This window comes from Podarcis gaigeae (genome assembly GCF_964106915.1).
Source record: "Podarcis gaigeae genome assembly, chromosome: 15".
NCBI lineage: Eukaryota > Metazoa > Chordata > Lepidosauria > Squamata > Lacertidae > Podarcis > Podarcis gaigeae.
Window position 1 is genome coordinate 14325793 of NC_139692.1, and position 15310 is coordinate 14341102.

Below are 15310 nucleotides of genomic sequence, written 5' to 3' on the forward strand. Positions count from 1 at the left end.
GAAAGGGAGGCATCAAGGATTACACCCAAACTCTTAACGGAAGGCAATGGCACTAATTGGGCCCCCGCAAGAGAAGGGAGTTGGTCCCTCATCCCCATGCCATCCCGACCTAGCCATAGGACCTCTGTCTTCGAAGGATTTAGTTTCAATCGGCTCCCACGAAACCATCCAGCCACAGCTTCCAAGCATCTGGTCAGTGTGTTCGGGGCCGAGTCAGTGTGGCCATCCATCAGCAGATAGAGCTTAGTGTCATCAGCATATTGGTGACAGCCCAGCCCATAGCTCCGGATAATCTGGGCAAGGGGGCGCATAAAGATGTTAAAAAGCATCGGGGAGAGAATTGCGCCCTGCGGCACTCCACACACCAAGGAGTGGCGCGACGACATTTCCCTCCCTAATGCCACCCTCTGTCCCCGACCAGAGATAAAAGAGCACAACCAGTTACGGGCTATGCCCTGTATCCCTACGTCTGCAAGGCGGTGGTCCAGAAGATCATGATCGACCATGTCAAAGGCTGCTGACAAATCTAAAAGGATCAGCAGTCCTGACCCTACCACATTGAAGGTAATGGACATGACTAATGGGTCTACTCGGAGTAGGTGGCCACGACCCCTTATTCTTTGCCTCCATGGCTAGAAACAAAAGTGGTAAGACAGATAATGGATTTTCTGTGTCGGGCTATGACTGGAAAGAAAAGGATCGAATCCCCACTCAGCCATGAAGCTGACTGGGTGACCTTGGGCCATTTTAATATCTCTCAGCCCAACCTGCCTCTCAGGGCTTTTGTGAATAAAATGGGAATGGAGGGGGGTGAACGTTATACACTGTGGTGGAATGTTTTCCATTTCGTAAGTTCATTAGCAACAATGAACATGCGCCAATTTCAAGCACATAATGGGAAGCCTGGCAGTTCCAAGGCTTTTAGCTTTGTTTAGTAAATACAAGCAAAATAAACATGCGAAATTAGGTTACTCTAAGGCTGGGGGAAACAATGCAGTGCCTGCTTTGGCCTACAGCTCCTAGGATCCCCAGCAGGATGGCCAGTGGTAGAGGATGGTGGGAGTTGAAGTCCAAAACAGAAAAAAAAACCTTCTATGTCCATTGCTCTAATTTGTATGGGATTTCCCCCCCCTGTAAAATCCATATCAATAGAGATGACAGTGGGTTGATAGCTGGCTGTAGTATGAGATGCACACACTGTAGGCCTCTGCATCTGCCTGAACAAGTCCACTTTCGGCTTTCTAAATAATTATGATTTGCCTACTGCCCAAGTTTGCTTTGGTAATAAATAATAATAATAGTAATAATAAGGCTGTGTCATCTGCAGGAACAATTGGGCAGACCTGGTAATGTTACGAAAAGAGGAGCCTTCAGCCAGGGTGGGGATCCTTGGGCCTTAGGGGCAAATGCGGCCCTCCAGCCCTCTCTACCTGGCCCTCAGGACTCTCCCTAAGCCACATCCATCACCAGCCCTGTTCCATGCCTTCCTCAAGCATTTTTGCATGGCTGAAATGTGTTATTGAAGTGTGATAACGCCTCTTGCATGCCTGAATGGAGATACCTGTGTGTGCCAGAATCTCTGGGTTTTGCATGGCTGGCATGTAGTCTAGTGTTCAGATGTAAGAGCCTCATCAGTTTCTCTACCACTTTTGCCTCTGGTCCTTCCCTTCACTTGCACATGGCCCCCAGGAGGGAATGTGGCTCTTGGGATGCTGGAAAAGGTTCCCCATCCCTGTCCTAAGTCCGGCTAGACATCTTGTCAAGAGATCCACCTAAGGCTTACCGAGGTTCCTCTCCAGAAGTGGTTTTTGGAAACTGGGGGGTAGCCCTTGGAATATGTGGAGCACCTCAAATCATGGAAAGATTGCTTGTGATCTTTAAAGCTTTGGCCCTGAAGGATATCTTAGGGACAGCTATCTCCATTATGAACCACCCCACTTTTTTATCTCCTCTTTAGAGGCTCTTCTGCCATATTCTGTCCCCTTGTTCATTTCTAATGCACTGGGGCTGGTGGGAGGGGCTGCACAAGCCAGGGCTTTTTCAGAGGTAGAACTCAAAACCAAAGAAGACTTGTTTGGCCTCTTTACTGATGGATTTTAGATGAGAAGTAGTTCTCTCTTTGCATTCAGTCTGCCCTTGTTCAGCTCTGTTGTTTTTATTGCTGTGGTGCTATTGTTCTTTTGTTTGTCCATCTTTTGTGTTTTGTGGGGGAATGCCATTGGCTGCTTTTTGTTAAATTGTTAAATTGTTTTGTAGATTGTTGAGGTTGGAATATAAATATTGCGGGCGGGGGGTTCTCTTTGCATGCATTTTTGTACATAGGGGAGCATTAGGAATAACAAACACAACCACCACCTTTCACCTGATCCCTGCTCGGTTGTGTGGACCTTTGGTCTTCAGCTTGTGGGACAGGACCCACTACTGAGTTACAGCCTGATCTATGGTGACAGCAACACTACCACCATACAAATAAATGGTAAAAAAAAATGAGAAGTGGGTCCCTATTTGCATGTCAGGATTCAAGGTGGTCCCAGGGTCTGGAAAAGGTGAAGACTACGGGAGTAAGCCACTGATGTCCCTAGGTGTTATTGGACTACAACTCCATCATTCCCAGACAGCATAACCCAGTGGTCAGTGATGATGGGAATTGTAGTCTTCTTCCTCCATACCTTCAAGGCAAGAGCTCCAGTTGTCCCACCTACAGGAATGTCTGTTCCCATCCCTCTAATATGCACCATGACAGCAAGGGCTCCTCGCCACCACCCTGCTCCCTAATGCTCCTGGTCTCTGCATGTTCTGTTATAGCTACTTTGCGGCGAGTGGGAGCCTGGCTTTGCCTTTCATTCATTCCGACTTCCTCCAAAAGAATTCTTCACCGACGCCGGGAGACTGTTCCTCGAACACGTGGATGGTGGGAACTGGACCAGACTGCCTCTGTGGCTTTTTCTGCATTTTGCGTTAGCAAGATTTTTCCTGTGAATTCCATCAAGCCAGAGTTCTGGCACAGAATGAAAAAGCTCAACCCTGCCAGGCTGTCTGACTCTTGGCTGAGAGGGAAACCTCCCCCACCGAAATTCTGGTTTTGAAACAAATTGCTATTTAGGTTAGCACATCATTATACATATGCATTACATCTGATTACCACATAGAAACCCCTCGAAATTGTTTCCATTTTGTACTGTACTTGCAAGCTATTCCCCAATCCTGGCTATATTGTCCAAGGAGACAAGAAAGGGGAAACTTCTCAGAGACAGGAAGTACAGGGGGAGGAATGGCTGTTGGTGATCCCTAGTGGGAGCAATGTGGGACGCGGGTGGCGCTGTGGGTAAAACCTCAGCGCCTAGGACTTGCTGATCGTGTGGTCGGCGGTTCGAATCCCTGCGGCGGGGTGTGCTCCCGTCGTTCGGTCCCAGCGCCTGCCAACCTAGCAGTTCGAAAGCACCCCCGGGTGCAAGTAGATAAATAGGGACCGCTTACCAGCGGGAAGGTAAACGGTGTTTCCGTGTGCTGTGCTGGCTCGCCAGATGCAGCTTGTCACGCTGGCCACGTGACCTGGAAGTGTCTGCGGACAGTGCTGGCTCCCGGCCTCTAGAGTGAGATGAGCGCACAACCCTAGAGTCTGGCAAGACTGGCTCGTACGGGCAGGGGTACCTTTACCTTTAGTGGGAGCAATAAGCTCCAGGGAGAGGGATTTTGTAGCAGTGTCCCACCTTCTGGTGTGAACTTAACTCGGGGAGACAGCAGCAGAAACAAGAGTATTGCTGACACCTATAAATACATGCTGGCATCTTGGGTGGGTACAACTGACCGTCTCTGTTGCCGCTTGGATCTGCTAGTAGTTAATATAGTTTCCATATTTTAATTCAGGGGTAGCCCGCAGGACATGGGGAGGGAAACAGGGTGAAAGGGACTTGCACATGTCCCACGGATGCACATGGCGACCCAGAACAGAACCCCCATGTAAGTGAGAATTCCCCAGTATATGAAAGGAGGATCTGCCAGTTCCAGAATGGAGCTATCTCTTACTGATGTCACTTGAGCTCTAGGAATAAAGAAATGTGAACGAACAGATTCATTGGGGTAAAGACACAATATCAAGTGTGATTTGGGGCAGGTGGGCGGGGAGATAGCATGAGTGTTTTAAGAGAAATCAAAATCATGTGCACCTGGGTTGCTTGCTATATATCTTTCCTCAAAAGAGCTTCATTAAATCATGCATAGGGCCATTGCGACCCTTGAACAAAACGACTCCGGTGAGTGCATAGGTCTCCCTGCAAGGCCCTCCTTTTTGGATCAGATGTGCAACTGCAGCATCTTGCAACCTGGATGCTACATGTAGACATTTATAGTCCAGTTAAAAGAGGGGGATGAAGTGCTTCTCATTGCAGTCGTTTATGCCCCAACCCTCAACTGTTGCACGAAGGGAATGTGCTTCAGAGTGGATGAGGAAGGGAGCATCAGATGAGGGGGCTATCGAGGTAGAAAACATGCTGTCTCCAATGGAAAATGAAAAAGTCTGCGTTCCCCATCTTCATGTTGCAAGACAGCTACCCTGTTTTTAGCAGGAATTGTTAATTTTCATTTGACAGATTAAAAAGGCTCCCAGAGCACCTGACCAACAACAGTAATAAGATGGTCCCTCAGGCTTACGGTCACAAATACATGACATAAAGGGGAAAGGGTTTGGGAGCAGGGCCGTCCCTACAATGAGGCAAAGTGAAGCAGCTGCCTCAGGTGGCAGATGTTGTGGTGCAGGCGGTGGCCAGAGCTATGAGTTCTATGTAGCACTCTGCCTCCTGTGCTAGTGAAAATGGAAGATACAATGTGCAGTGGAAGATAAAGTCCTTTCATCAATATTGGAGTATAATTCAACTACTCGTCCTGTTGGCTTCTGTATGTGGGAGAGGGCGCCATCTTGTCCTTCGCCTCAGGCAGCAAATTGTATTGAGCAGGCCCTGAATGGGAGAGAAGAGGGGGGAAAGCAGAGTTCTTATCATAACCAGTTAGGGCAGAAAAATTCAAGACGCGGGGAAGTCAAATGTTGTCTCTCAGTGGTCCTGATGGTGGTCCTGCTTCCCTTCCCTTCCTCTGCTGTAGCTTGAGGAAAGGGTTGCTGCCAAGTTGATGGCAGGAGGAATTAACACACAAAGTTTGCTCTCTATTCATTGATTAAGAAGAGGACACTTGCAAGTTGCTATAAGGTATGCAAGTGGATTTTGTTTGAAATCTGCTCATTTTTCCAGAATGAATGAAAACATCCACTACTTTTGTTTAAAAAATGAACCGGATAGCTTATTGTATTTATGTATATTTTCCATGTACCGTGTTTCAATTATATGGCATTTCCCCTGCAGCTAGTAATAGCTCCTTTGGAGCCACAGTCATCTGTGGATCATCTCCAGCTTAGAAGAGCTCAACAAGCTTTTTTACCTCAACCCTCTTGTTATTTCTTTATTGGTTGAATGCTTTAGTTGGTTTACACTTCCTGTAGTCAGAACAATTAGACTCAGGAGGTAAAAGCCTACATCCCCTTTCCAGCAAAAGTACTTGCCAAGAATTTTAATCTAAAGTTAAACGGGCCTTGATTTTTTACATTGCCTACTGTAAACTCGCTACAAACACTCTCCACATGTTCTGGGAGCATTCATCCAATTGCTGCAGCTGCGGTTCCCGAGACTTTCCTGTACCTGCATTAATCTTGGAGTGGTCCCTTAAATGACCTTGATTTTTCTCTTTGATGCATTTACCAAGAGTGGATATGAAGAGAACATGCATCTGATAATCACACCGCATGGATGCATTCTTCAGAATCCTGGTTAACTGCACTTTTAACCAAAGAAGCTTTAAAAATGTTTGATTTGGCATTGGCTGCAAGGAGAAAAATCAGAAGCTTTTAGACCGATTGAGTGATCCCGTCATGCCCAGCACTGAGAAGCCAGCAGGATAACCCACCCCTAGCAATGTTAATCCTACTAAGAGTAGACCCACTGAAAAAAATGGACGTAACTAACTTGGTTCCATTAATTCCAGTGAATCTAGTTGGATACAACTTAGTTAGAAAGAGCAAGGCCAGCAAACACTAACTCAAGCAGAAACACAACAGGCAGCCTCCTCTCTCTTTGTGTATTGTTTTATTTCTTGTGGCACAGTACTCTTCCCCAGCACTCCATTTTCTAGTTATTTCTAAATGGATTTGCAGCTTCGTAAACAATGGGAAATAAGGAAGAAGCGAGACAAAGGGTTCGCTGGCAGGAGGATTTGTGATCTTGGCTAGTATGTCTTCCATCTTCTGGATGATTCTTCAGCTGAAGTCTTTGAGAACTGAACCTAAAGCACACTACCTAAGCTTGGAACTTGATTCCAAAGGATTAATGGCTTTTGTGCTGGTACAGGTGAACAGTTTCCAAATACTCTGCCGATTATTATCTGTCTGGGTGATAAATTATGCCTGAAGTACAACCAAGCCTTTAGATACAAGAGCTGATAAGCTGCTTATAAGCGTGGGAACCTAGATTCAGAGGCAGACAGTCGGCTTATAACTTTTACATGCATTTGAGCATACGTGTAACAGCACAGAGATAATGGATGGCAAGGAGACAGAAATTCTACTCACTTGCCTTTCCATCAGGTGGAGCTCCAATCTGCTATCAGAAATTTTCTTGGAGGGCAGGTGCAGCTTTGAAAGTAATAATAATAATAATTTAAAAAATTATTTATATCCCGCCCTCCCCAGCCAAAGCCGGGCTCAGGGTGGCTAACAACAGTAAAATAGTGCAACATTCTAAAAACATTATAAAAATTAATTAAAATCAAAATTGATGGCAACCAATCTGTAAAGATTGCCAAAGGAGGGAGTCAGGCTGCGCCCTGACCAAAGGCCTGGTGGAACAGCTCTGTCTTGCAGGCCCTGCGGAAAGATGCCAAGTCCTGCAGGGCCCTTGTCTCTTGTGACAGAGTGTTCCACCAGGTTGGAGCCGCAGCCGAAAAAGCCCTGGCTCTAGTTGAGGCCAGCCTAACCTCTCTGTGGCCTGGGACCTTCAAGATGTTTTTATTTGAAGACCGTAAGTTCCTCTGTGGGGCATACCAGGAGAGGTGGTCCTGTAGGTACGAGGGTCCTAGGCTGTATAGGGCTTTGAAGATTAAAACCAGCACCTTAAACCCGATCCTGTACTCCACCGGGAGCCAGTGCAGCTGGTATAGCACCGGATGAATGTGATCTCACAGCGAGGACCCCGTAAGGAGTCTCGCCGCGGCATTCTGCACCCGCTGGAGTTTCTGGGTCAGTCTCAAGGGCAGCCCCACGTAGAGCGAGTTACAATAATCCAGTCTGGAGGTGACCGTCGCGTGGATCACAGTGGCTAGGTCAGGGCGAGAGAGGTAAGGAGCCAACTGCTTAGCTTGGCGGAGATGAAAAAATGCCGCCTTTGTTATAGCTGCAATCTGCGCCTCCATGGAGAGGGAGGTATCGAAGATTACACCCAAACTCTTAATGGACGTTAAGTGAGCCTTAACTGGTAAGGGTAAAATATTGGGGAAAGGTCTAATTCACATCCATCACTGACGTTCCCCTTTTGGACCTGGAGCATTTGTTATTTCTTTGCAATCACTCCCTGGTTACTTTCTTGGCAAAAGCAAGGGGAAGTTCTGTTCTGGTATAAGAAACAGAGTTCTAGATCGTACCAAGGACCTATCTTTTCCAGCACCCATTTTCTCACAGTGGCAAACCAGAGACCTTCAGGAAGCCCACAAAGCACGAAAGCAACAGCCCTTCCCTTCTGTTGTGCCACCGCTGGCAAGTAGTATTCAGTGATATACTGCCACTAAACCTGGCGGGTCTATCTAGCCATCATGATTAATAGCCATTGAAATACTTCCCTTCCTCCATGAGTTTGTCTGATTCCCTTTGAAAGTATCTAAGCCAGTGGACAATCACCACATCTTACGATACTGCATTCTATAAGTTCATGCTGTACTCTGCGTCTCCCTGGGATCCTGTTGACTTTTTCCAATTGCAATCCTTTCTCTGCTTCTAACACTAATGGTATTAGCGGTAGCATTTTTGCTCATAGGCAAGAGATTGCTTGGCGTGGCTTCTCTGTACTGTTTTGATATGGGGCTGTTTGTTTTGTTTTTGCTATTAGCTGAATCTGTGTCTTGAGTGCGCTTTCCATGGCTTCTGTTTTAATCTGAACCCTACGGTGTGTAGCTGTGGAAATTAAAATGCCTTGTGATTTATCCAGGGTTGACTTGAGTGAGTTTGATGGTTTCATAAACTGAAAATATTAGCTGTGTTTCATTAAGCACAAAACAACCTCTTGGCATCTATTAAATCATGCTGCATGTTTCTTACGGTGCAGAGGTTGGAGCAAATGAGAGTGGAAAAGGCAGGGTGCTAAATCCCATGCCATTAACAAGTAATTAGATATCACAGTATGAGAGAGGAGGTGTATGCGGACTCCCAGGCACCTCAGCTTTTCTTCATGTAGGCTCAAGGTCCTAGTCTTCATTGATGGAAGGCAAAGTTTGAAAATGGGTAGCAAGTATCTGTTAAAGACTTAAACTTGGAGGGCTCTGTTGGCATATTAGGTGAGCAGGACAGCTCTCTCTTTCCACACAGTCCATAGGAAGAAAATAGGAAGACATCTTATTCAGAGTCAAAGCATTTGTCCACCTAGGTCAGGACTGCATACACTGACAGGCAGCCTCTCTCCAGGGTTTCAGACAGCAGTTCCTCCTAGTCCTGTATGAAGATGCTGTGGATTGAACCTGGCACATTCTGCATATAAAACAGATGCTGTATCGCAGAGCTATGGCCCTTTCCCATCCCTCAAGTGAATTTCTCCTGCTTTAGCATTTCCCACTGCATTGCTCTGTTCTTCCCTTCCCTTCCTTTGTTGCCAAGACACATTCCAAATTGGCTTAGAATTATACAGCCACTTTGCTTAACCTCAGCAAGCCTCTGTCTGAACAGAGCCAGTACAAGAGACCGCCTGGCATTATCAGGTGTGCTGCTCTGGTTTCTGTAGAAGAAAGGTGAATATAAATTTATTTATTTATTTCAATTTAAAATGTTTCTAACCCACCATTCATCTTTGCAACTACTTGGGCAAGGTATGATACATAACATATAAACAAAACATTCATTAAAATCACAAATAAGTAAATATCAAGCCCCCACCAGAATAAATGGGATGAACCAAAGAGAAAAAAGCACTCAGCTGCACTTCCTGGGCCCTGAAATGTCCAGATTATTTTGCAGACTGTAGCAAACACTTTCAGGCTCCTCTGGCACATTTGCTGTTTTGGGAAATTGGGAGGGTCACTCACCCAGGGGTTTGCTCCCCCTTCTATTTCAGCCTAGCTAATTAGCAGCAGCTATGGTGAAGGGTGCTGACATTTGCCCTGACCCTCTCTTTTTGCCAGTAGAGCCTGCCAGTTTCCTACGGGGGATTTTCAGTTTCTGGACTGGTATCAAGCAGCCTCCAGTCATGAGAGTTCAGTTTTTTGCTCTAGCAATCCTCAGGGATACTCAGAAATACGTTCATTAGCAACAAGCTTGGTCTGCAGGTTAACTGAGAGCTAGAGATGAAATGAATGCATTTCTGCATTGAAATGGAAACAGTTATGGGGCTTCCATGTTCCCAGTGCTATCATGACCTGCGAGCAGCAGCTGAATGAGCATTCCAGTGTATGCAAAAAGGCACATTCTTTGTGGTTTATTAGTGTAGCAAACGGAATCGGATGTGTAAGAATAGTCACCCAAGTGACTATGGTCAAAAGCGTTGGCAGCTGGTTCCGCGCAATGAAGGAACATGTGCAGAGACGGAAAGCAGAAATGGGACAAAGAGGAAGGATTGCAAGAAACTGTGATACCGGAAAGGAAAGAATTGACAATTTTTTTTTAACATGCTACATTTCTGAAGGTATTACATCCATTTTCCGGCTTAAAAAGCCTAAAGCAGTCTTAGGCTGCATTAACAGGAGAATAGTGTCCATATCATAAGAAGTATGTAGGTATGTACAGTATGTATTGCATTTTTATCCCACCATTTTCTCCAAGAGCTCAAGGTGGTGTTCATGGTTTTCCCCTTCCTCATTTAACCCCCACAACAACCCTGTGAGGTAGGTTAGACAGAGAGACAGCAACTGGCCCAAGGTCACCCAGTGAACTTCATTGGTGAGTGAGGATTTGAATCCTGGTCTCCCAAGTCCTAGTCCGACACCCGAACCATTTCACTGCACTAGCTCTCAGTCTCATAGTAATAGTACTGGCTCTACTCAGCATGTACTCTACCCATGTCTGCAGTCCTGGGTCCAGTTTTGGATGCCACATTTTAAGGAAAATATTGTTGAATTGTGTCCAGAGGAGGGTGACCAGGGTGATGAGAGCTCTGGGAGACAAGTCCTTATCAGGAAAGGATGAAAAACTTGGGTGTGTTTAGAACAGCAATGGGGACTCTCCATAGGAATTCTGATTTGGTCTACAAAGCCATTTACACTGTGCCCATCTATACTTGATGTCTTACGTGAGGTCAAGCGTAAAGGTGCTGCTATGAGGAAATAAACAGGAGCCTTAAAATGCTCTCCAGATTGTTTCTTGGCAAACAAGGCAGACCAACTCAGGAACTGCCAAGCACAGCTGATTCCTGCAACTGAATCTTCCTTTGCAGCCCGGTTTAAGTTCAGAGGAATGAAGGAAAGGAATTGGGATCATACTGTAACCCATTATTTCATTTGGAGTTGGGTCACTTGGCACCATGGGCACAGGGTTGGGGGTGGGAGAGATGACATTGAGAGGGAGGCATAATACCAGCATTCAGGATTAGAACCAACAGGTGGGAACTGAAGGGAAGCAGATTTCAGCTAAAAATCAGGAGATACAGTGGTGGCCCGCAAGACGAACGCCTCGCAAGACGGAAAACCCGCTAGACGAAAGGGGTCAATTCGCAAAACGAATTTCCCTATGGGCTTGCTTCGCAAGATGAAATGTCTTGCGAGTTCCTGCGGGTTCCCCCCCCCTTTTCCTAAGGCGCTCAGCCGCTTATCAGCTGATCCGCTAAAAGCCGCTAAACCGCTAATAGCGCTAATCCGCTAAGCTGTCAATGGGCTTGCTTCGCAAGACGAAAAAACTGCTATACGAAGAGCCTCACGGAACGGATTAATTTCGTCTTGCGAGGCACCACTGTACTTTCCTAGCAGTGCAAACTGTTTTGACAGTGGAGCAGACTGGCTCAGGAAGAGGTGGGCTTTCAGGCGCTGGAGGTATTTAAAGAAAAACTGGCCAGGCCTCTTGTCCTGGAAGCTGTAGTTGCTTTCTGCACTAAAGCTTTATTTGTATATTCATGTAATCAAAAAATTATACACCGCTTGATTGAAAAACCATAACAGCAATTCAAAGCAGTTTACCAAAAAGAAAAAAAGATCCCAAGCAAGTGTTTGGGTAGATCAGGGTTTCCCAAACTTGGGCCTCCAGCTATTTTTTGGACTACAGCTCCCATCATCCCTAGCTTGCAGGACTAGTGGTCAGGGATGATGGGAACTGTAGTCCAAAAACAGTTGGAGACCCAGGTTTGGGAAACCCTGGATTAGATGATCCCTGAAGGTACTTACCAGTTCTGTGATTTTATGGCTAAGGCTTCCATTGTAATTATGAGGACCACCTTGGCAACTACCTTGGGTAGCCAGGCCCAGTCAGGTTTCCTAATCAATGACACAGTTAAAACCACCCAGCCTTACAGATCTGCAGCATGGACAAAAGAAAGGGTTTTGCCAGATGCCTCGCAGCCCATGTGGGAGACGCCAGACTTTTCCTCACTGCTGAGCTGTCTTCCTAGAAACTTCGGCATGACTTCTCACAACTTTCTACCGAAAAATTCTTTCACCATTTCCTTCCTGCCATCTGCATCATCCTTCTTGCTAAGCTGTCAGAAAGTTTAAAAGGTTATCAACAGATTTTTGCTTATTGGATAAATGCTTGTAATTAACAAGCAAGATCTAATATTGTTCCATACTTAACCCTGAACCTGAGGTCGAAAAACAAGCACCCCATCTGTCATCCATCAATCAAGAATCTCAATGTTAAGCAAGATACGTTTCACATATTGAGAGGCAACAAAGAGTTCTGTGTTGAGGAAACAAAGGATTCCATACTGAAGCCGTGTGGAGCATCTTAATAAGTTACTAAACCTCCTCTAACAGTGTTATGAATTGGAAGGTGTTGAATAGTATGGCAAATTCTGCATCTCCTTTCCTGAAGGCAGAAGTGGCTTCGCGCACCTGGCTCTCACAGTAACCCAGCTGTGGGGACCACCATGGGGCTGAGTTGAATTGTCCTATAGTATGTTTGTGGCAATAGTTTGCTCCCCATCCCCACAAGTAAAAAGAGGACATGTCCAATCTGCTGCTGTGACTTCAGACAGCTTGCTTCTAGTGCACCTGGGTTGGATTTCCACCAAAAGAACGTGACCGCATGAATCAAGTCCAGGACAAACAAACAAAAGTGAAGCCTTTGCCAATCCAGGCTGGACATCTGCTTGATGTGTCCATTTCCATGTACTCTTGTGCCATTAGGGATTTGAGTTGGGCTTTATTTGGACCAACTGTTTTCTCTGAAGGCTGGGTTGTATACATTTTTTATCCATTTTATGTCTGAGAGCCTCTCCCTTGGAAGTGATCCTGTCCAGTATGTCCATAATTTGTTGTTGTTCAGCTTTGCTCATTGGAAATATAAGAGTCAAACAAATATTCTCCCCAGTTTGTCCCTTCCCACCCATCTTTTGCTGGGAACCTTTATGCAAACTTTTCTAGCAAACTAGCATTTTTTTGGCTTCTAGGGTGAAGGGAACCTTCCTTTTTCTTCTTTGAATATCACATAGTTCTTGTGATGAGCACAGCTGAATTGTCATGGGCAGCCAGTTCTTGAAAGTCTTGTGCAAGTTTCCCAACAGGTCTATAGCTGGAAGGTGCCTTTGTTCCTAGGTATGCATATTGTTGATTTTTCCTTTTGCTAGCGTTACTATCTCTGGTCTACCCCAGCTCCACCTTCTGAGATATGCTTTCCAGGAATCACCCTAAAACAGTGCTCACCAAACCCAACAAGCCCAGAAGGGATACCTTGATTAACAGGATCAATGGTGTAGAGCAGCCTTTCTCAACTGGGTGGCTTCCAGATGTTCTTGGACCACAAGCTCCTTGCCATGTTCTGGTGGGGCTGATGAGACTTGCAGTCCAAAACATGTGGAGGAAACCAGGGTGGGGAAGTCTGGTGTAATGTATTATGCTGCCCAGCCTCTTAACAGACAAGGTAATAACAGAATGTTGTCCGTTTTCCAGCTCCTGGATTGCGAGCCAGATTCATCTTTCAGGGTGGGAGCTCAAACCTGATGGGTGTAGCAGAGTGTATGCAAGCAAAGTTGGATAGGTGCTGGTTTGGGGGCTTCATGGTGCTGTTGTTGCTTTGGAAATTGACACCACTTAACTCTGTGCTTGTTTCTGTGCCCTTGTAATACCTGCTCAGTAAACTGATTACCGGTACTTAAAAGCGATTGCTATCTCCTTGAGAAGAAACTTTGTAAAGCAGGGGTGGGAAACCTTTTTGTCCAGCTGGGCCAGATCTTTACCTCTCCCCACCCCAAAGGTCAACTTTGACAGGAGAGCATGGCCGCTCACCTATCAATTATATGATGCCAGGAGGTTCACAGGTAGGTGTTCTGTCAAAGCTTGCTCACGGGGTGGGGAGAAGATAGTGATGGTGCAGGATTCAACTCCCCATGCATGGGGAGCCCAGTCCTACCTTTTGCAGAGCACAAGTGATCCAACTGTGCCTCTACCTACCCCACACCTGATGTCTCATATGGTGCCAAGAGTGGGGCAGGTGGGCATGGTTTGTGGCCAGATGAGAAGACCTTGTAGGCCAAATTTGGCCTATGGGCTGGAGGTTCGCCACCCCTGCTGTGAAGGCTCCCTGGGGCATCATTTGGCTGTGGCTGATCTTTCTGAACTTCCTTCCATTGACTAGAACTGAATGGTAAGACATCTTTCAGGTTTCACATCCCATTATGCCCTCCTATGCTATCCAAAAACCAATTTGTGGTTTTCACACCTGTAATTTATTGCTTAACTTTATGGCGTATTCTGTCATTTGATAGGACTTATGAACTTGTGGCCTGATGGGAAGCAGGATTAGGTGGCAACCACACCATTACCTTTTAAGACACCATGCAGAAATTCCTAGAAATTGATCAAGAACACAGAAAGGAGAATATAGACTACTCTTCTTTGATAGCAATCTTGTCTTTACAATTTCAGAGATAAAAACCACTGTGGTTTACCCAGCAACAGAGAAACATCTTCAGAAATATTTGCGTCAGGAACTGTGTCTCATCCAGGAGACTGGGGAGGATTACAAAAAAATTACTCTGCCTTTTATCGAGTCGCAGAGCTTCAGTATTCAGGTATGGAATGTAACCACTCATTATAAATCTTTCTCAGTACGGTCCTTATTTGTGATCCAAGCAGATGAAAAAGTGGGTACGCCCAAGACCTTGGGGGAAAACCCTGTGAAATTGTGGATTTTTTCTTCCTTGACACCCCACACTTTTCACACACATACCCCAAAGTTCTACCACAAGCTATTTATGAATCTCCCCTCAATTCAGAAAAGATGGGACAGGATGAGGGAGAGCTCTTGTTCAGAAGCAGAAGCCTAAACATCACTTGGGTGAGACTTTAATGAACTGTTTTTAGGGATATCTCACTGAGTTTAGCAAGCAGACTTTGTCTGACTCAGGCTTTTCAGACAGGCTTTTGTGACTCAGGCTTTTAGAGGAATAATTATGAGTACTTAACGAGATTTAGCAGTTGGTTCGGCTTTTTTCTTTTTCTAATGGATGTAATTTCATCCGGCTTCTGGCAATATTCAGTATACAGTAGGTTTTGTTTTGTTTCCTGATATATTTTCCCACTTGGATATGACTTCTGTGCCCTCTGCATTGAGCAAGAGACCATGGGTAGATATTTAGTGCACAATAATTGTGACGTTTCGCGAAGTCTGTATCATTATTTTTTAGTGCCATAAAAATATTTTGTTTATGCTTTTTATAGCCTGCCTTTTCTCCAAGGTCACCCAGTGAGTGGGGATTAGAATCCTAGTCCAACACCCTGAACACTACACAACACTGGCTCACACATGGCTAAATAGTCAGGTCTCTGCCTTTAGGAGCTTACAGTTGCAATAGATGGGAATTGGGAGAGTGTTTGGGGGAAGGAAGAGGAGAGGGATAAGAGAAGATGAACATGGGCTGAATATGAG

The 15310-nt window shown here is 45.6% G+C and overlaps 1 protein-coding gene across 2 annotated transcripts in view; it reads left to right on the forward strand.

The window, feature by feature from the left end:
* DCPS (decapping enzyme, scavenger) overlaps positions 1-15310 on the forward strand; it is a 64171-nt gene that overhangs the window by 25924 nt on the left and 22937 nt on the right. For both annotated transcript variants that reach the window (XM_083713785.1, XM_083713786.1), the window contains exon 3: positions 14308-14453. In XM_083713785.1, coding sequence (XP_083569911.1) covers positions 14308-14453 — 146 coding nt within the window. The remainder of the gene's footprint in view (positions 1-14307; positions 14454-15310) is intronic.